General features: G+C 50.7%; 1 protein-coding gene across 1 annotated transcript in view; it reads left to right on the top strand.

The window, feature by feature from the left end:
- RASA3 (RAS p21 protein activator 3) overlaps positions 1-20908 on the top strand; it is a 115930-nt gene that overhangs the window by 69530 nt on the left and 25492 nt on the right. Inside the window, exons 4-7 of the mRNA XM_008143904.3 lie at positions 2824-2918; positions 8169-8245; positions 19223-19303; positions 19692-19764. Of these exons, the coding sequence (XP_008142126.1) occupies positions 2824-2918; positions 8169-8245; positions 19223-19303; positions 19692-19764 (326 nt within the window). The remainder of the gene's footprint in view (positions 1-2823; positions 2919-8168; positions 8246-19222; positions 19304-19691; positions 19765-20908) is intronic.

The raw sequence follows: 20908 nt of genomic DNA, 5'->3' as shown, positions 1-20908 counted from the left end.
ATCAGGTGTTCTCTCAGAACCGCACTTAGAAACACTAATACACATGTTTTAAAAAGTGCACGTTTGCAGAGTCTTGACTGTGACTGAGCTCTTGAAGGACAGTCTGGAAGCTGGAGACCAAGGTGACCCTTGAGTCAGGAGCTACGTAGCAGGGGAAAGAGGAAGGTATTCTTGGCTGTATTTTATATATTTTTTAATGTTTCATATTTTGTACTAGGTTCCTGTATTGCCGGCTTAATATTACATTAAGTACTTCCAGAAGTAGAGTAATGATGTGTAAGTTGTAGGATTTATATAAGCATTAGATACATGACTCCTCCCTGTGACAGTTAAAGCTCAAAAGGATTGCAATTGCATAACATTTCAAACTGCAAATGTAATCCTCTTACCCAGCTGAACTAATCATGGAGTCGGAATATTTTTAATTTTTTTTTTCAATGAAATATGTTGCCCAACTCAGTTCCAAGAAATATTTCGTTTCATGTGGCTTTATTCTTGCAAAACTCAAAGTCATATTCCCATGGGGGAAAAGAGTTTTACTGGAGCCAAGCAGAGAGGAAGGAGTCTTCTCTTGGAGGCTGTTCTTCCTGGTGACCGGGTGTGCGGAAGGACAGATGGCCAGAGGTGGCAGGACCCATCAGAGGTGGCAGGACCCACCGCCAGGACCTCAGCAGGACACCCACCACGTGGATTAGTGATGGAAGAGGAGGACCGAGGCTTAGGGAGGGGCCTGAGATGAGCCCTGAGGTCGCCATTCTGCCCTTGTAACGTGATGCCTGTTGGAGGATGTTCCACGGGGCCTGTAATTTGGGTCTCTCTGAATTTCTGTGGAATATACTCTTTCTGCAGCCTGTGTCTGCTGCGTGTTTCCTGCATCTGTCGCTCTTCCTCTCCCACCTGCAGACTTTGACTGTGTGCAGTGGCTTAAACCGTTCTGTAGTGTGTGGCTGGACAGGATTCGGCTCCAGATGGCTCTGCCTGGTCAGAGCTGGACCAATGAGGTTGGACGTGGGCAATGGTGTTGACCCTTGGAATGCTCACCTGCTGTGTCCACTTCACAGGTGGGCAAAAGTGCTGGTTGTGTGGAATTAACTGGCCTGGACCCGAGGAGCCCTGGCTGAATGATTCCGGGGTCTTTCCCAAGTCTCTTTTGCGTGTGGGGAGTGTGAGGCAGTTACCTTCCTTTTGAGAACATGAGATGATGAAAATTTGCTGACGTAACAAATGGCACAATGATGGACAGATTGAGATTGAAGGCAGGTATTGGTGGGAGTGAATGATCCCAACTCTCTGGACGCCTTCACCCTCTGGCACTTGGACCCGCTTTTTCATGTTTGTTTTGCCTTTCAAATGCACCATCTGTACTGGTGGGTGAGTCTTTGGGGTCTGGAGTCCAGAGCAGAGTTCAGTTGGCCGAGTTCTTGGAACAAGGTGTAAGGACCATGGGAGAGGAAATCTTGTTCTCTGCCCCGTGAAGTTCTTTGGCTGGGGCTCTGTAAATTGGACAGACAGAATGAATCTGCATTTCACAGAGATTCACAGAGAGAAGCAAACAGTTCATTAATGCCTGCAGCACACACCGCATCGGGGAACCTCAACGCCGAGTAACTCAGAGTGTTAGACTTGGATTGGCATGGCATCTTAGCAAAGAAATAACACACTTCAGAGAGGGTCAAGGCAAAGGAAAATTGTTTTAAGCCTCCAAGGGTGGCAGGCCGTGGACGGTAAATATATGGGAAAATGAATGGAGTAGGTCTTTTGTGTGCAGGACCACCTTGGTGCCAACTTTCCACTTCCTCATGGCCATGGAACTTCCGGGAGAGGGACTGGGGCAGTCCATTTCTCCGCGGTGTCTGCTTGTAGTCAGATAAGGGAAGCTCCAGGAGGACATCTTTCTGCACCTATTGGTTCTCATTTGCCGTGAACTAACCTGCGTATACACGTGTGCCACTGTAACTGCAGGCCTCACACACACACACACACATGCACACACACACACACACACACACACGTGTATTATACAGGCTGACTATACATTGTGTACACAGCATGCACATACTATGTAGGCTTAATATACATATGTACACACATTATTTAAGTGGAATTCACACCCACATACACACTTGTGTACACACTATATATGCTAAATATGCACAGATTTGTATTCTAAGCTACAGCTCATACAGGTACACACACACACACACACACACACACACACATTTCCATGAAATCCTCATCACAGACTTACGAACGAGCACTGCCCTGTGTCCACTTTGCAGCATGGATGTTGAGGCAGGAGGTGATGGTGATGTGGCACGGCCTGGTCTCACTGCCAGTGTGGCCCAGCGACTGCCTCCAGTGCTCCCTCCCTCACCCCCTCCTGCAGTCTTCCAAGTCCTGAGCAGTTCAGTGTGTAGACGCCTGACAGAGTTGTTTTCTCCTCTGTAGGAAATAACCCCCACCTAGTGCCCCACCTAGCTAAAACCACCTGGGTAACATGCAAGTAGTAAAGTGCTTATACAAGGCGGCCCTGCCCACACCCAGGCTGTGCTCCCAGTGTGAGAGCAGGCAGAGCTGTGACCACCGTGGAAGTGACATATGATACTTGTTCTGCTAATGGGGCGGGGCGCGGGCACCTTCAAGATGAAATGTTGCATACACTGATCTTACATAAAGGAAGACAGCATGGCATTATCTATTTACCCCGTTATTTGTTTTGGATTATACCATCTGAAATAATTGGCAGTAACTTATGAACCTTTGTTGGGCCTGGAGGATTTGTTCTCTCCTGTGACTGCTTTCCCTCTCCTCTGTCTGTTCTAGGGAAGGTGGCCATTCAGAAGGAAGACCTGCAGAAGTACCATAACAGGGACACCTGGTTCCAGCTGCAGCACGTCGACGCTGACTCAGAAGTTCAGGTGAGACCCTCGGCGGAGCCCGCGGAACGCTGGAGGTCTTGGGGAATGGAAGACTTGATTGTGGTTAAAGGAACAGAGACGGGGTTTTGGTCCTAACAGGGAATAATGTTAGCAAATTGTGTCCTTCTATTTATAGTAAGTATAGGCTTGCTAATTTTGTTTGTTCAGTTGGTGATTGTCACACTTTGTCATGCATGATTGAAGCACCTTTTAAAAAAAAAATGTGAAAGAGCAATAACGTAACGAAGGTGAAGAGAAAACATGGGTAAGAAAAATGAAGCTGTAGGTGAGAATAGCACACAGAGCCTCCCCCGGCAAGTCCCTGTGCTTGCTGGAGGTCACCGCATGTATTGTCAAGCTCTCTGCACTCAGCAAAGAAGCATCTAGAGCTAAAAGAAGTGGCCACTCTGAACAGGTTCCCACCCTCTGAGGGTCCTGGGCTCACCCTGGCTCACCTGGGCGATGTGTTAACTGGGACTGACGTCCCTGTCCAGTGGAAGGAGCTGACCCCCTAGCAGGGGAGACAGCGTGGTTCCAGGATCCCAACCCTTCCCTTTCGGCTGCCCTTGGACTTGCCCCCTGCCGGGTGTCCAGGAGCCCATCCGAATACCTGTCAGGAGGGTGGCCGCGTCTTCTCTTGTGAGCCTGGCTTGTGTGGCTTCCAGTCAAGCCTGTTCCATGCCAGTATCCACAATTCCAAGACTGGGAGCCACGGCCGGACAGCACAGCGCCCTGATGCTGAGACGCACCAGTGTTTTATCAGTGGGTCTGTGAGACACTGGGGTGTGGCAGGGGGTGCCTGACCAAGCACAGGGTCTCTGGCACAGACAGGCCTGGCTCAGAGTTCTGTGCCCCCAACCATTAGTGAGGTATGCCAGCAGTGTCCTCTCCAAGCCTTAGCCTCCTCATCTGTAGAGCGGGGTGTTGTGAACAGCTGGGCAGTGTCTGACACGTTGCCGTAGGCCTTCCCCTGGCCCTGCCTGGCATGCAGCATTCCTGGGCTCCTCGCCCAGCATCTGGCGCCGGCTGGCCCTCGGGTCCTCATGCTTCCTCCTTAAACCTCGGCCTCAGCTGAACTCTGAGGGGGAAGGCAACGGGGTTCAGGGTTGCTGCCTGGTGAGGCTGTGGGGCGCACTGGCCTTGTGCCCACTGGGAAGGAGCCACACACTTTAACAAAGAGGCAGCCAGAGGGAAGGTTGAGGAGCTGAGCCAAAGGGAAGCATCGTAATGGTGCTTCACGCTTAATTAATTCTGACCCAGGGGCCCCATCGTGCCGAGTAAATTAGAAAACACTGTAATTACTGCAGAACTAGTGACTGCCCAGAGTTGGAAGCAGAATTCCAACAGTGAAGACGGATGACAGCCGGAATAGCAGGCCCACCGTGCCGCTCAGGTGACTGGGCAGTCTCGTCTTTAGACAGGAGGTTCCAGAAGCCACGTGCTGCTCTGAAATGGAACCATTTCCACTTTTTATTTTGACTGTTTACCCCATCACTTTTATTCTGAAATAACACAGCCTGTGGCGCCGTAATCAAAATGGCTGTTACCCAGATTTAAGTTGGATTTTATTGGCAAGTGTGATTTTTCTTTTTATCTTGCCTTTTTTTTTTCTTTTAATTTTGAAATGGTGACAGATTCACAGGAAGTCACAAAAAAGTGCACAAGGAATAATGATTAGCAAACTGTGTGCTCTCCTACTTATACTTAAAGACTAAAAATAGTGAGGAGGTCCATGTTCCTTCCCCATTTCCCCCGTGGTACATGCTGTATACCTGTGGGAGACCACAGCCAGGACACTGACATTCCCACGATGCAGCCCTCACTAAGATCTCACCAGTTCCACACGTCCGCATGAGTGCCAGTGTGTGCCTGTGCGTGTGTGTGCACAAGTGCATGTGGATATTCTGTGCAGCTTATCACATGTGTGTGCTTGCATGTGTGCACATGTGTATCCTGTGCAGTTTATCACATGGGTCAAGTTGTGTAATCACCACCACAATTAATATCCAAAACTGCTCCGTCAGCACAAATCTTATAAATAAACATGGGTGTGTGTGTTCATTGTACAGGTGTGTGGAACATTTTCACTGTTCCATAACTGATGTCCTCTGCATGCCCGTGGACAAGTCCCTCGTCCTTCTGAGCCTGGTCCTTACCGTGTATGAGATGGGATACTGACCCTCGCTGGGCCAGTCTCCTCGGAATTTGTGAATTATGAACGGCAAATGCATTATCATCAGAACTCTGAAGAGAAGGAGGAAGGACAGTGTTTATTGGTTGTTCGCTAAGTTCCAGGCGAGGAGCTGAGCACTTTGCTTAGGGTAGTTAGTTCTTCGAGTGCCCACGCATGAAGTGGCCACACCACCATGGAAGCAGCGCTCCCCCACATTCAAGCTGACTTTTCAAGGTGCAAGTGCGACCTTTTCCTGCAGCCACAGTTTTGTTTTGAAATGTCACATTTACGGTCTTTAGAGGGGCAGAGGATGGCGTATATGTTCTTGAATCCATCTGTTGTATAATTCATAGTAAAATACATGTGTTCAACCCCGGCTGGGGTGGTTCAGGGGTTGAGAGTCGACCTATGAACCAGGAGGGCACGGTTTGATTCCTAATCAGGGCACATGCCCGGGTTGCGGCCTGTTTCTATCTCTCTCTCTTTCTCCCTTCCTCTCTGAAAACAATAAAAAAATATTTTAAAAAATCTATAATAATAAAAGCGTAATATGCAAATCGACCAAATGGCCGAGCAGTGGACTACCTTCCTCCAAGCCAGGGCTGTGAAGGCCTACTCTTGCACGAATTTCGTGCATCAGGCCTCTAGTAATAAAATAAAAAGCATGTGTCTGAGACAATCACAAAACTGGGGCCAACAAGAGATCAGTGAGTCGCAGAATGAGGGGAAAGGACGATTTAAAGAATGACTTGCTCCCTTCTGGAATTGGTGTTTTTAAAGGCCTCTGGTAGATCACTTTATTAAAAAGAATTAGTTGCTTCTGTTCCTTCCCTGACCCTTCATGGGTAACAGAACGAGGCGACTGGCAGGAATGGCCTTGTCTGTAGTCTGTGCTGCACAGCTGCCAAAACGTACGCTTGAGCCGAAACCGGTTTGGCTCATTGGATAGAGCGTCGGCCTGCGGACTGAAAGGTCCCAGGTTCGATTCCGGTCAAGGGCATGTACCTTGGTTGTGGGCACATCCCCAGTGTGGGGTGTGCAGGAGGCAGCTGATCGATGTTTCTAACTCTCTATCCCTCTGCCTTCCTCTCTGTAAAAAATCAATAAAATATATATATAAAAAAAAAACAAAAAAAAACAACAACAACAAAAAAAAGTACGCTTGAACCTGGAAGGCTCCCTTTTCCCCATGCCTTGCGTTTTTCTACCCGGAGGGAGGTCGTCCCCCACGCATCCATCTGAGCCGGCCCCCCACGGAGCCGCAAGTGAGTCCTCCCCGGACTCTTCCAGGGACGCCCAGCAGCCACTGAGCTCTGCTTTGTGCTGTTTTATTTTAGTGAACTGTTATGAAAGTAGATATCCAGAAAAGAGCTCAGCTGAGCCATCCCAGCATACCCCAGCAGCCACATCCAGATAGTCTCTGAGAATGTGACTGGTGTCAGATAATCCTACTTGAAGGATTTCCCAAACAATCGGGGTCCGCAGCTGTCCACACACCAGGACCCAGCTCGAATCTTTCTGAGGGTTTACGGAATTGCAGGAAGGAAAGGGCAAGGCCAGGCTCCTTCCTTCCCCCGACTCACCTTGACGTGTGTAGCCGAGCAGGTTGGCGCTCAGACTGGCATCTGCGCCCAGTGCTCTGTGAGCCCAGACACCAGCTGTGCAGAGGCTGCGCCTCAAAAACCCCACTTCCTGCCTGCGCTGAGGTGTGAGGTGTGGCCCTCAGCCCCTCTGGGCGTCGGCGTCCGGGGCTGGGTTGTTTGTGCTGAGGTGGTGCGATGCCCACACCTCATGAGGTGTGGCTGAACCGTCAGTGACCCTGCGTAACAACAGATGTGAACTTGTGAACTGCAGATCTACGCGTTACCTTCTGGGGGGGGGGGGGAGTCCTTTTGTGGACAGTGTTTGTATTGTTTTGTTTTACCTCCTACCACCCTCTCCCAAATCCCCACAAGAAGGTGACAACACGCATTAGCTGACGCTGTCTGCCACCTTGATAAGGAAGTGTGTGCCCCCGAGAGGAAACGTGCGCAGCCACGGGGTCTGCTGCTGTGGACTCGCCGGCCGCTTCTGGGAAAAACAGGAAACAGGACCGTGAGCCCGGCGTCAGCAGCGGGCTCCTTCTCACCCCAGACACCGTCTTTCACTTCTTAGAAGCCCATTTAGAATGAATTAGTGAAATGTCGGTCTGAATGGCCATGGCCCATGACAGAGTTGGCGCCCAGTGCATTTGGGAAGGCGGTGAGGAACCAGACGTGTGATACAGAGCGTGTGACCGCGGTGGATACGTTCTCACTCCGCTGTGTCACACGCTCGTGTCCTGGGTCTGTTTAGAGGGCGGGCTGTGGGTGGCTGTAAGCCTCAGTGTTCTCTTCTTCACAGAGGACGGCCGTGCCCGCTTCATGGGCTGTGCTGAGATTACGGGATGATTCGAAAGCTCTAAACCCGGGCGGTGCCGAGTGAAAGGGGGCCACGGGAGATGAGCTTTGTCAGCACCACTGCTGTCACTCTCGGCCTTTGTCCAGCCCCGGACAAAGGCGTGGTGATGAGGCCCCCGCCTCACCTACTGGCCACGAGGACGTACTCATGGCTAAGGAGGTCAGCCAGGAGGGCTGGGCCCAGACCTGTGCTCACATGGATGTGATGCTAATGGTCTGGTCCTGTGTCCAGGACTCACCGCCGGGCATCCTGCCTGACCGTCACTCCTGCCCTCCCTCTGGCCATTCTGTCCTGCAGGTGAGAAAAAGGCCTGAAAGGACAGGACCAGGCCCTGCCCACAGCTGGGCAGTGAGTGGGCGTTTGCTGCCATGGATGTCCAGGCCGAGGTCTGGGCTCTTCGGTGCCCATCTCCCTCGCGGTCGCTCAGCAGAGCTGGGAGCCCAGCGTGCCTGATGGGTTGGAACCTTAACCCTCTGGGGGAGTCACACCCACCCAGGCCCCTGAGATCTGAGCGAGGCCGGTGGGAGTATGGTGGACGCCACATGGGGCCAGACCTAACCACCATTTGTGAACTGACACTCTGCACCTCTCCACCTTGCGTGGCTGCTCCCATGACCCTCTCTCTTTGTGCCTTGCAGGGCAAGGTCCACCTGGAGCTGAGGCTGAGTGAAGTCATCACCGACACGGGTGTCGTCTGCCACAAGCTGGCCGCGCGGTAAGGCGCGGGTCTGCCCGGGAATGCTAACTCTCACCCCCAGCAGTGGGGCGGGTATTGTTTTTCAAACAAATGAATCAGAATTTCCCGACTTGGTGAGTCCCCCAGGTGACGTCATTTGTGGAGGTTCCAATACCCTAAAGAGTATTTACTTCAATGTACCCAATAAAGCGAATGCGCGTCCTTGAGGTACCTATCCGTTACTGTGTGCGACGTTTAGGCAAAGAGGTTGGTGTCGCACCTGGCGTTACACACGAGGGAGCCGATTCCACTCTCTGGCCCACCAGCAGGGTCTGGAGGAAGGTGGTGAGGAGTGTCCCCCATTGCTTACTGTCCAAGCGGGCCCTGTTCTGGCTGCCCAATCCACACTCATCATCCGATGTTCAGTTCTGGCTGCAGGGCCATCACTGAAGAACATGTGGGCAGACACGGTGTAGGACATGGTGAAGGAGATGGTGGAGGGACACAGTGTAGCACATGGTGTAGGAACATATATAGCACATGGCAGAGGACGGGGTATAAGACATGTATAGGACGGATAGAAGGCAAGAACTCCCTACTATCTGAAACTTGGGCCTGGCACATTGTAGGTGCTCAGCAAACATGTGGGCCCTGGGCGTGTTCCAGCTCATTTTATAGGCCCATCCTGTACATGGGAGAGAGCTCAGCGAGTGTTATCCTTAACGCTCTCATTCTTTCCATTCTTAAAGAATAGTTGCTGTGCTCTCAGAATTTGTAGCCATGAAGACAGAGTTGCCTATTTTCTTATTTATTTATCTATCGGTTTATTCCTTGTTCAAAAAGGACTCAAAGCCGCTCACCACAAGCCTCACATGGAACCAGAAAGTGTGAGTTGGTGTGGGGGAGACAGAATGGACCAGTTTGGGCAGATGTGGGCCTGGAGCCCTGTCCCCAGAGCGGCCCCGTTTGGCCCCACGACTCTGAGATGCAGGGTGGAGGTGGCTGCTCCCCGCGGAGTCCACGTGTGACGCACCAGAACTGCAGCCATCCGTCTCTGCGTCTTATCAGGATGCACGTCAGGCTGTGGTTTCCAGGAACACAAGTGTCTACAGTCAGGACGGTCTGTCAGCAGCAGCAGCCACCCGCGCGTGGGTGTGCAGCTCCTTCCCGACGCCCACTGCTGGCACAGGAAACCCCAGAGCTGAGGGCTTGGCGTTCTGTTTTGAAACACAGGAGCGTGCTGTGCACATGGCCCCTTTGTTTGGTTTTGCTTTTTTAAAGGAGCTTAAGGAGCTTTGGTTTAGAGAAGATGCAAGGGTGGGAGTCGGGAAGGTTCTGTGCATTTCGGAGTTTCTGGGAGGAAAGGCCTCCAGCCACTCAGACCGATCTGGAACCGTGGGCCTCAGGCCGCACGGGCTGTCCTGGGTCCTTGCAGACACTGCTAACTGGAGCATGCCTTGTTAGGACTGGAGCCTGGCCAACACGCTTTCTAACTGAGTTCCAATTCATGCAAAGAAACGAACTGTGTTTGCTCTGAAAGTGCTTTTTTAAATCTGTGTCTCAATGTGGCTCTGTTGACAGTTTTCCTGCTCAAATGTCTGTTTGAATGTCAGGAGGGTGCTCACCACCTGCCTCACCAAATTCTGGGTTCTGTCCCCCAGCGATCAACTGCCCATGTTTTTGTGAGCACTGAGGTCGGCGTTTGATTCCCTCCCCATGTGCACAGGAGGGACAAGAACTAACGTCAGTGGGTCAGGGCCTCTCTGCCCACGCTACTCCAGCCACGGCCTCCTGCAGGTTCTCAGACACTCGACCACCCTGCCTCGGCCTTTGCTTCTGTGACCCTCTGCCTGGAGCACCCCTCCTCCAAATCCCCCTTAATTCAGGTCTCTACTGGGATGCCCCCAAGGAGCCGCCCTCTTCTGGAGAGAGCACAGCCAGGCCTCTGTGTCCCACCCCATGACCTTCAGCACTACATCGTGCGTGTGGCTGATGATGGCTGTATTTTGTGCACTTCCCCTAGAACGTGAATTTCCTTGTTCATTGCTGTATCCCCGACACCTGGGGCAGGGCCTGGCCCATTGTAGGTGCTCAGCAACCCTCTGGGCCATTTTATAGGCCCATCCTGTCCAGCGAAGCAGGAAGGAGCCCCAGAGAGGAAACAAGATGAGGCTTCCTCTCCTTGCTGACTTTCCTGGGAATGCTGAGCAGTACCTGGGCCTCCTTCACATGTGGGAATCGGGCCTTTCACACCCATTAGTACATGCACTAGCACACACTAATATACACAACTAGTATGCTTACTACACACACTAGCACACACTAGTACACATGCCAGCATGTGTATACTGGTATGCATGTGTATACATGCTAGTACACACTAGCACACATACACATATTCACATTCACACACATGCGGATGCACGTGCCAGTACACTGGCATACCTATGTACTCATACTAGTATACACTATCACACACAAGTATATTCACACTCACACATATGCTAGTACACATGCTAGTACACAGTAGTATACTTGTATACTCACACTAGTACACTTTGTTCAGAGTCCTGGGGCAGAGGGTCCACCATAGGGGTGTAATGAGGGGGAAAGTGTGGGGAGTCCCACAGGGGCTCATGTTCTCTAACCAAGGAAACCAGAAGTTTGTGAGGGACCAGTGGCTTTTCTTTCCTCACCTCACCTCCTCCTGTAGCTTTTTTTAAAACTAAAAAATATACATACTATGAGATTCAGTATTTTAAAGTGCATAATTATAGTACATTCCCAAGGTGATAAAACCATCACCACTCACGACTGTCTAACCTCATCCCTGTGAGCAGTCACACGCAGCCCCTCCGCCAGTCCCTGGCACCGCGAACCGGCTTCCTGCCTGAGGACTTGCCTGTTCAGGACGTTTAGTACAAATGGAACCATACATGTGGTCCTTTGTGATGGCTTCTGTCACTTAGCATAACGTTTTCAAGGTTCATCCAGGTTGTAGTGTGCGTCAGTACCTCCTTCCTTTAAAGGGTGAATAATATTCCTCTGTGGATATGCCACATTTTCTTTATCACCCATTGGTGGACATTTGGCTATTGTGAATAATGCTGCTGAGAACATTCTTGTATGAGTTTTTGTACAATTTTATGTTTTTATTTCTCTTGGGTGTATACCTAAGAGTAGAATTTCTGGGTCATATTGTAACTCTATGTTTAACTTTTTGAGAAACTGCCAGACTGTCATAGTGGCTGCCTTATTTTACACCCACCAGCTGAATGTGAGGGCTCTAATTGCTCCACATCCTTGCTAACACTGTTATTATTGGCGGACATTTTTATTGCAGCCATCCTCGTGGGTGTAAAGTAGTTTTGATTTACATTTTCTCAAATGTAATGACTGATGATATTGAGCATCCTTTCTTGTCTTCGTTTGCCTTTAAAATTTATGTATTTTCTCTGAAGAAATGTCTATGCAAGTCCTTTACTTATTTTTTTAATTGGGTTATTAGTATTTTTATTATTAAGTTGTAAGAGTTTTTCATATATTCTAGATACCAGACTCTTGTCAAATATAAAATTTGCAGATATATTCTGTTGGTTGTCTTCACTTTCTTGATAGTATTCTTTGTAATACAAAAGTTTTAAATTTTGATGAAATCCAATTTATTTACTTTTTCTTTGGTTGCCTGTGGTTTTGGTATCTATTTAAGATATCATTTCCTAACCCAAGGTCATAGAAATTTACACTTAAGTTTTCCTTCTAAGATTTTTATATTTTTAGCTCTTAACTTTGGGTCTTCGATACATTTGGAGTTAATTTTTATATATGGTGTGAAGTAGGGGTTAGCATTATTATTGTTGTCATTATTTTGCATTTGAATATCTAGTTGTCCCAGCATCATTGTCGAAAAGACCATTCTGTCCCATCAAAGTATCTTGGCATTTTGTTGAAAATCACTGGCTATAAATGTGTGAGCTTATGTGTGGAATCTGTTCTATTTCATTGACCTATATCCCTGTGCTAGCACCACACAATGAGTCTTCAACTTAATTCTTCTTTTCCTGATTCTTTGGCTATTCTGAGCTTCTTTTATTTCCATGTGAACTTTAGGATCAGCATTTTAATTTCTGCAAAAATAGCAACTGGCATTTGATAGGGATTGCACTGAATTGTCCAGCCTCTGAACACAATTTCTTTCCATTTAGTTAGGTTTTCTGTAATCTCTTTAAAACTTTTGTTTTTTATAAAGTCATCAGTAATGTCCCCTCTTTTATTACTGATTTTAACAATTTGAGTCTCCTTTTTTTCTTGGTCAATTTAGCTAAAGATTTGTCAAGTTTGTTGATCTTTTCAAAGACCCCATTTCTGGTTTTGTTGATTTTTCTCTATTGTTTTTCTGTTCTCTAATCATGATCTTTGCTCTAATCTAGGTTATTTCCTCTTTCTGCCCTTTGTTGGGTATAGTTTATTCTTCATCTGGTTTCTTAAGGTGGAAGTTTAGGTTATCAATTTGAGATCTTTCTTTTTTAATGTGGGTGTTTTTAGCTACAAATTTCTCAGTAACACCTCTGTAGTTTTTATATTTTGTAACTTTCTTTCTTATGGTTTTTAAGTCTGTTCTACATGCCTGAGATTTTCCACAAACAGCTCTGAATCAGGATGGAACAGGACACATGGGCACCCACCTGTAGTCAGGTACAAAAGGCTTTGGACCCAAAATCCTGGTATCCAAGGTTACCAGAATCTTCCCTAAATGTGTAATACTGGACACACTCCCTACACTCTGCACGTCATCCTGCTTGTGTAGAATGAGAGTGAAAGCATCTATGCTGGCATTTCCCCAGGATGGGGGTCCCCCCCTTGTGGCCTGGCGTCTCAAGGTTAGCAGGGGCTTGGGCCAATCTGTGGTGTGCTATGGGCTCAGGCAAAATTAAGAGTTGGGTTGATGAACCACTAAAGAGAAGCCAACTGGAAAAAGGAAAGTTCATTCCAATAAATAGTCTCTCTCCTTGCCTGAGAATCCCCTCACATCCTCTCTTCGGCCTAGCAGCCCTGTGACTTATTCCCACGTTACTCACTGGGAAGTGACGGAGATGTGCCAGGGCAAGTGTTCTTTGCCTCCCTGATGCGTCATTCCCTATCACTGGTGTGTTCGTTTCCTGAGGCTGCCTTAGCAAAGTACCACAATCTTGGTTGCTTAAGACAACAGAAATTTATTCTCTCATAGATCTGGAGGCCAGAAGTCTAAAATCCGGCTGGGCCGAGGTCCCTCCGTAGGCCCTGGGGGAGCCTTCCTTCCTCTCCCAGCTTCTGGGGCTGGACACGTTCCTGGGCTTGTGGCCGCATCACTTTAATCTCTGCCTCTGTCTTCACACAGCGCTGTGTCCGTGAATCTCCCTCATATTAGGGCACTTAGCCTTGGGTTTGAGACCCACCCTAAATCCCAGATGATCTCCTCATGTCAAGATCCTTCGCTTGAACATCTGCAAAGATGCTTTTCCAAATGAGGTCCCATTCACCGTTTCCAGAACTAAGACGTGGGGACTACCACCCAGCAGGTGATTCCTGCTGAGGCAGACAGCCCTCTCTGGGCTGCCCTCACCTCTCACCTGGCCCTCACAGCCTCTCGTGGGGTCCCTTGGGGTGTTCGGGCGGGGCTGAGTTCTCTTTCCAGGCCTTCCCTCTCCCCATGTTCAGCTCACCCCTCTCTGCTGCCGGGCCCACTCTTCCCCACTGGCCTGAAGAGCAACCTGCAAGTTGCCCTGTGATTGCTTGAAGTTTCGTTTCTGAGGTTACCCGTTTCCTGCAAAAGCCCCCAGTCCTGGAGGCTGGAGGCTTGTGCCCTCACTCCTTCTTCCTGTCCCTGATAAGGGATATATCCTGAGGGCTTTCCCAGCTGCACCTCAGGAAGCATATCACCAGTTCCTTCCCTCCCTGGAAAGCCTTAAGAAACGGGAAATGTTTACAAAATAAGTAGTGACAGAAGGCTTTCCGCCTGGGCTGGGCCGTCAGTGCCAAGCCTTGTGGTGCTGCGGAGGGAGAACCCTCTGATGTGCCCGTAGAAATCTCACCCTCCTTCCACACTGCAGCTTTTCCGGGTCCTAACTCACCCTTCTGTCTCGTTTTACTCTCTGACGTCCAGTCTGTGGGCCTGGATGCCTGACGGAGGCCCGGGCCGTTTGGTGACCCGCCGTCCTGAATATTCCTAGTGTCTGTACAAGGACTGGGCACTTACCAATCCTTGGACAGGTACCTGGTCCTGTGTGAGTGGCTTGTCTTTCCAACTAGATTTCAAGCTGGGACTCAGGGATCCTATCTCCTAACTCTTTCGTTATTTCCAACAAAGATAAACACAACATCTTTTAATCATTCATTCAAAACTATTCCATGAGCCCCTACTAAGCGCCAGCCACTATACTCAGCCTTCTGGGGGTGGGGCGGGCACGCTAACGCGTTACATTAATCACACGTAACATTTCATCTCCCTGACAAAAGCCCGGAGGACGCGAGCCTGTCGGCCGGCAGCTGCGTGGGGGTTCTGTGGCCACTTGTGGAGTGAGTTAAGTTTGACCTGTGTGACCTGGAGGTGTGCTGGGGCCATGGCGGTCTCCCCCAGGGTGAGCAGAAATCACGCTGTGGACTGACGATGAACTGATTGTTCGTGGATGTATTTTTGGACCCCGAGTCTCTTCCTTTAGAACAGTGGTGCGTCCGGGAGAAACGCAGCCTTCGTCTGTGCAGGAAGATGGGAGGAAGACACGGGTGCCGTTCCTGGCTCTGCTCTCCTGAGATTGAGCGTTGCTCACCCGCTCTCGCAGTCCTTCCTTCTTGCCCCTGTAGATGGTCTTTCCTTGGGTATCCTGTGCCTGCCACTTTGTCCGAGAGTGAGGTTTCCTGTGTTTTCCCACTTGCAAGCTCTGTCACTTTGCAGACAAAGGTTCTATTGACAACCGGGCAAATGCTCGCTGAGCCGCACCCCTCCCGCCTGGCTCATGGGCCCTGCTCGGTGGCTGGACTCCGAGACCCTGATTGTCAGAGAAGGCGGCACAGTCTGCCTGGGGCTCCACCTCCAGGAGCACCCAACCGAGAAATTACCTACTTTCAGGCTTCCAAAATGTCAACTCCAATAAAGATCTCATTTTCTATTATTAAGGAATTACAGAAAGCAAAAACGGCTGACAGGCTCTTGATTTGTGGCTCCTTCTAGGGACAGGAAGCTTTCCAAAGCCATGGGTAGGAGTGGAGGCTGGCCAGGCAGCAGGGGCCCTCTGCTGGTGACCATGGATGGCACTGGTCACCCACAACTGGGGCGTCTGCAGCCCTCATGCTGCACCCGGGCCCGGTCAGCAGGCAGATTGTTTTCTTCGGGGGGGAGGGGGGGGCAGGAAGTCGGGCACCAGGACATGCCCACATCGAGGGAAGGAAGAAAAATGGAAATGAGTTCACAGCTGCAGACTCTTCCCTCAGCTGTGAGGCATAACTGTTTTAAGGGTCAGGTTGACAATAGAAACCTATAAATGTTAAAATAGACACAGAATATTGTACTCTGGTACTTGAGATTCCAGATTAGTTGACTGTTTTCGTCACTTGGCATGTTTCAAAGTGCCCTTTCTAGGACATAATAATGCCCAGTGCAGTAAATATTGTATTTTCTCCCTTTATTTACCTGTAACATTCCTAAGCGTTTGTGAGGTTTGTTTTGTGTAGAATAGGCCTGGACAGATGCACCTTGTGTGTGTATATATCTTTTCAAGTGAAGCCAGCTTTGGCTTCATGTGCTCCAAGCCGCTCAGGAGAGCATCACACCCCCAGCCCAGGATCGTGCAGCTGAGCTGCAATCCAGCTAAAGCTGTTAGGGCGCTAACGAAGTGACGCCGGGGAGGAGGGTGTGATGGAGGCTAGCACCCTCTTTATTCCAGTTTGTGCATGTTGCATGCCAGATGGTAGGGTATTGATTTTCCTTTTTTCTCAGAGATGTCTTGGGGTAACTGCAATCAGGAGCCAGGCTTTGTTCTGAGACAGAGAATAGAGCATCTCTCAAATTGGTCTTTAAAAGAAGGCGTGAAAGTGCCATCTACTCGGAGGCTGAATGTGACCCAGGTGGCTGCTGCCTGCACCTGCAGCGCTTCTCTGAGACATAAGGGTAAAGAGTCGAGTCCTGTTAGATGCTTTGTTGGCTGTGAAAAACCATTGTCTCTGAGGATCCCAAATGGGGGTGGTCTGGAACTTCTAGATCAACAACTGAATGTAATAAAAATGCATCCAGGCTCAGTGGGTACCATATCTACAGGGAGGGAGGGGGGCCTCCCCTCACACCCCTTGATCAAGCTGTCCTACCTCTGCTTTCCCTCTCAGAGCTGCTGCCCTTTGGGGGCCCCTCTCTCCCCCAACTTAGGATGGGTGAGTCCTGTCCCTTAAGACCTCAACCTGAAGGCCACGTTCCCCCAAGGCCCCCAGCCACCTGAGGGGTTGACCACCACCCTGCATTTTGCCGTCGTTATAGGTAGTTTATTTCCTTCCCTGCTGTCGCACACGGTAACTACATGTTACCTATTTACTGTCACACTGTTTGTGGCTGTGCCAGCCGGGCAGATCCGAGCTTCACGGGCACGCGCTCCACACACGAGCTTCTGTCCTCTCACGGCTCCGCTCTCAGTCGGGCATGGAAACGTGCCCGAAACATGAGAGCTCAACAAATATTTGTGTAATGGCGAGTTAATGGATGAATAAATCCTAGTTCAGGGAGGAATGAAGGGATGAGTGGATTTTTTATAATGATGAGTTAATGAAGGGAGGAAGATAACCACCGACCAAGTCAGTAATCTGGGAGAGAAATGCAGACGTATCCCAGGAAGTAGAGTGAAAAGAGAAAGAGTTGAAAAATCCTATCTAATAAAGAGGGAATATGCAAATTGACTATCACGCTGTCACAAAGATGGCTGCACCCACAGCAGAGGCCGAGTTCCCGTAACGAGCAATCAGCAGGGACCTGAGACTGTGCCCCTCGCCCAGCGCCGGGTCAGGGGACCTGAGGCTGCGCTCCCACACCATGTGGGGCTTGACGGGGGACCTGAGGCTGTGCCCCCCACCTGGCGGGGCTTGACAAGGGTGGGGCCGACTGGGTCTGGGTCTCGCGCAATTTTGAGGCGCCACGGGTGGGGGGACTTGACTCTGGGTCCTGCAGCGCACCTCAGGCTCTGACAGGAGGAAGGTTTTCATATACATTTTACTAATGTTCTTTCATCTCTGACACTTCTGTTATAGAGAAAGGGCAAATAGCGATATTAAAATATTTCCTCTAATTAATCCCCTTTTAATGTGCACGAATTTCATGCACTGGGCCACTAGTATTAGATAAAGCTCATTGAAGTCATGGGCTGAGCCATGAGGCCCCACCTTCCTAACAGCAGTTTCAGAAGAAAAGTGGTGCAGAGATGAAGAGAAGAAATTTACAGAAAACTCCATGGCCAGGACAGGGTGGCACCAGTTCTGAGGACCACAGTGCCATGGTGGAGTGGAGAAAGCAAACCCCTCTCCCAGAAAGGAATATTCTGGTAAAATGGAGAACCTGGAGCCTCCCCAGGAGGGACAGAGCAGCTCAGAGCAGCTGACGGGGGAAGGAATGAGAGAGTGGGGCTGCCTCCCAGCCTCCCGGCTGCAGGGAGGAGAGGAGATGGAGCGCTCAGATGGCTGAGGGGAACTGATCATGCGTCTGTATGTAGCCAACCTGATATACAGACGTAGGATAAGGACTTTGGCTTCCGGCCACACTGAAATAGTGGGAACCGGGTCCCCTCTCCCAACACAAACATCTGAAGAGCTGGGCACCCTAGGAGTGGACCAGCTCAGGACTCGGGCAACTGACAGCTTAGCTTTGTGACCCCCTAATAAGGGAAGCAGATGAGGTGAGCCATGGCGCCCAGCTTTTGTGTGCTGTGACATGGGGCAGGGAGGTGTCCCAGGCAGAGCTTGGAGGTGGGCGAGGCCACTGTGGGCCCGTTTGGGAGAGGGAGGACTTCCCGGTGCTCCCCAGCCAGTGTGACCACAAGGTAAAGAGCCAGGGTCTGGCAGAGCCAGGGGGCTGTGGGCTGAGGGCTCCCTTTGTGGGGCTGGGACTTATTTGAGTCCCCAACCCAGTGGAGAGCCCTGTTATCATCAGACACCCCGCACGGGCTCCAGGAGGCCACACCTGTGAAGTGGGGCCAAATCAACAGCGGCTGCAGGCCCCTCCCGGACAAAGCTTCAACCAAAAATTGCCACAATCGGCCCGAAGCAAGAGACTCTTAACCACCGATCAGCACAAGGCCCAGCGGCTGTGTCCTTTACAGACGACAGCAGAACCAGGGCAGCAGCAGCACCCAGCGTCCACTCAACACTGACCTGCCACCTGGAGGAGCAGTCCACAGAACAGGCCGGGGCGTGAAGATGCGATGGGATTAGTGACAGGACGCTCAGGGAGCTAGTCTGACTCACTCCCTGACATGAGCCAGGACAGCTGGCCCCGGGCCTACAGGTGTGATCAGGCGTGAGTGTAGCTTGAGACTGGGGCATCTTTCACGGTCACGAGGCGCGTGTGGCGTAGGCACAGGCGGTAGCTGTAAGCCTGGGCCTCAATCCCCCCACTTCTAACATGGACTTCACAACAGTGAGCTCCGTAAGGTTATGGAGAGGTCAGTGCATGCGTCGTGGACCGCTCTGGAATAGCACCGGCTCCTAGGAGAGAAAGCAGTGACGTGCTCGTGAAAATTCACTGGAAACTCTCTCCATGCAGAGGCTCCTCTACCCTGAAAGCAGCACACACGCTCTGCCACCCCAGATGTTTTCTGTTTGCTAATCAGTGGATGGGAGCTTCCAGCAGTGGGCAGCCACCACCCCCCCCCCCCACCATGGCTCAGGGCCCTTGCCTTGACCTGTGAGACGGCTGCTCTTGGACCCCAGGGCGGCTTGAGCTGCAGCCTGCGGGCCCTTCACCTCCCGCTCCTCTCTCCTGACCACCCCTCCCGCTTCTCTCCACAGCATCCTCGAGTGCCAAGGCCTCCCCATCGTGAATGGGCAGTGCGACCCTTATGCCACTGTGACACTAGCAGGACCATACAGGCAAGTAGCTGCCACCCGCACCTGCCCCGGCCCCCGGGCCTGCAGAGTGGGGCACAGACCCCTGAAGGATGGTGAGCATTCCTCAGTCAGAGGAAGGGAGGATGCGCTGCAGGTAGAAAGTATAATCTTGACTTCCTTTTGTTTCCTTTATTGCCCTCACATGGTTTTGTGAAAAAAGGGAAGACTCGATGTTTTTCATGCTGAGTATTTTTGGCTCAGTAAAGGTCCCTGATTTGCATACCATCTGGGGTTGGAGACAAACAGAAATATTTATAAGATAAATAGAGGCAGCAAGTGACTTGTGCATTTGATAGCTCAGTCTCAAGGCTGAGAGATTTGGCATCGCCAGTGTTATTTTTGATCCTGATCCTTCCTCCCTTGATTACAGATCGGAAGCAAAGAAGACGAAAGTGAAAAAGAAGACCAACAACCCTCAGTTTGACGAGGTGTTTTACTTTGAGGTCGGTACCTCAGTGGTTTCGGTGTTAAGTTGAAATCCTGCCCCCGAGATCCTTTGGCAAAAAGTCTAGATCTGAAGGCTCTCAGCCAGTTGCTTCCTCTGAAAGTTCTCTGGGTGACGGCCCCCCACCAGCAATCCCCCCCCCCCCCCCCGCCGCTCTGCAGCCTCTGCTCCCTAGAAAGAAAGGCCGCCCCTGCTCCCAGAATGACTCAGCTTTGACTTGCATACTTACCAATTCATTCTTTCCAAATTATCAGGACTTTGGGTTTTCTTAATTGTTTCTTTTTTTTTTTTTTGCCTGTTCCACCCAATCTCTCCTAAGCAGTGAAGGGAGGCTTGTTTCACCAGAAGTAGTGAGGGTTTTGAAGCAAAGAGGAAGTGTGTTTGGACACACAGATCCCCCCAGCTGCCTCTCCGAAGGTGAACCGCCAAGATTAGTAAGCTGGAGGGTGTGAGGGCTGAAGACCGGACCGGAACCACAGTGAACTTGGCTGGTTTAGTGATAAGACGGCCCATATGGAATGTACTTAGGTGGGCGTTCTTTCCGTCTTCAAAGGTTTCTTGAATGCTTACTCTATACCAGGTCACGGTAGGTGAGGATGACTGCGGCCTTCACTCCTGTCCTCCTCATGATCCTGCTGCCCAGCAGGAGGGATCATCCCTCTTGCTGCAGGGACGGTTAAGTTAGTGGCCCCGGGAGACAGAAAGCAGTTGCAGCCAGCAGTGCTGCCGGGGGCGTGGGGCGAGGCTCCCAGAGTGGGGACATTTGAGCAGTCTGGGAAGGGGGCATGCACAGGTGTGGAGGTCAGGAGGGTGCAGGAAACTGTACCTGGAATGCAGAGTGAGGTTGGGGTGAAAAACAAGGAATTTTGGAAAATGAAGTTGGAGAGATGAGTTAGAACCAAGCGCTCATGGGCAGAGGGCCTGGGCCTTCTCCTCTGGTCTCTAGAAGCTCACATGTTTCCTAAATGGAAGTCAGTGGCCGGCCTTGGTGGGGTAGCCTTGGGAAGGGCGATGGAGCCGGGAACCTGAGGGCGTAGGTGAAGGATCCCCTCTCTGTCCAGGGTGGGCAGTCTGGCTTTATAGTTGGGTGAGGAAATGGTTCTTAACAGACTGAAGATCAGCCAGGAAGCCCATGCCGTCAT

This window comes from Eptesicus fuscus, chromosome 8, assembly GCF_027574615.1.
Source record: "Eptesicus fuscus isolate TK198812 chromosome 8, DD_ASM_mEF_20220401, whole genome shotgun sequence".
Lineage (NCBI taxonomy): Eukaryota > Metazoa > Chordata > Mammalia > Chiroptera > Vespertilionidae > Eptesicus > Eptesicus fuscus.
The sequence above is the reverse complement of the archived record's forward strand: the minus strand, read 5'-3'. Positions and strand labels throughout refer to the sequence as shown.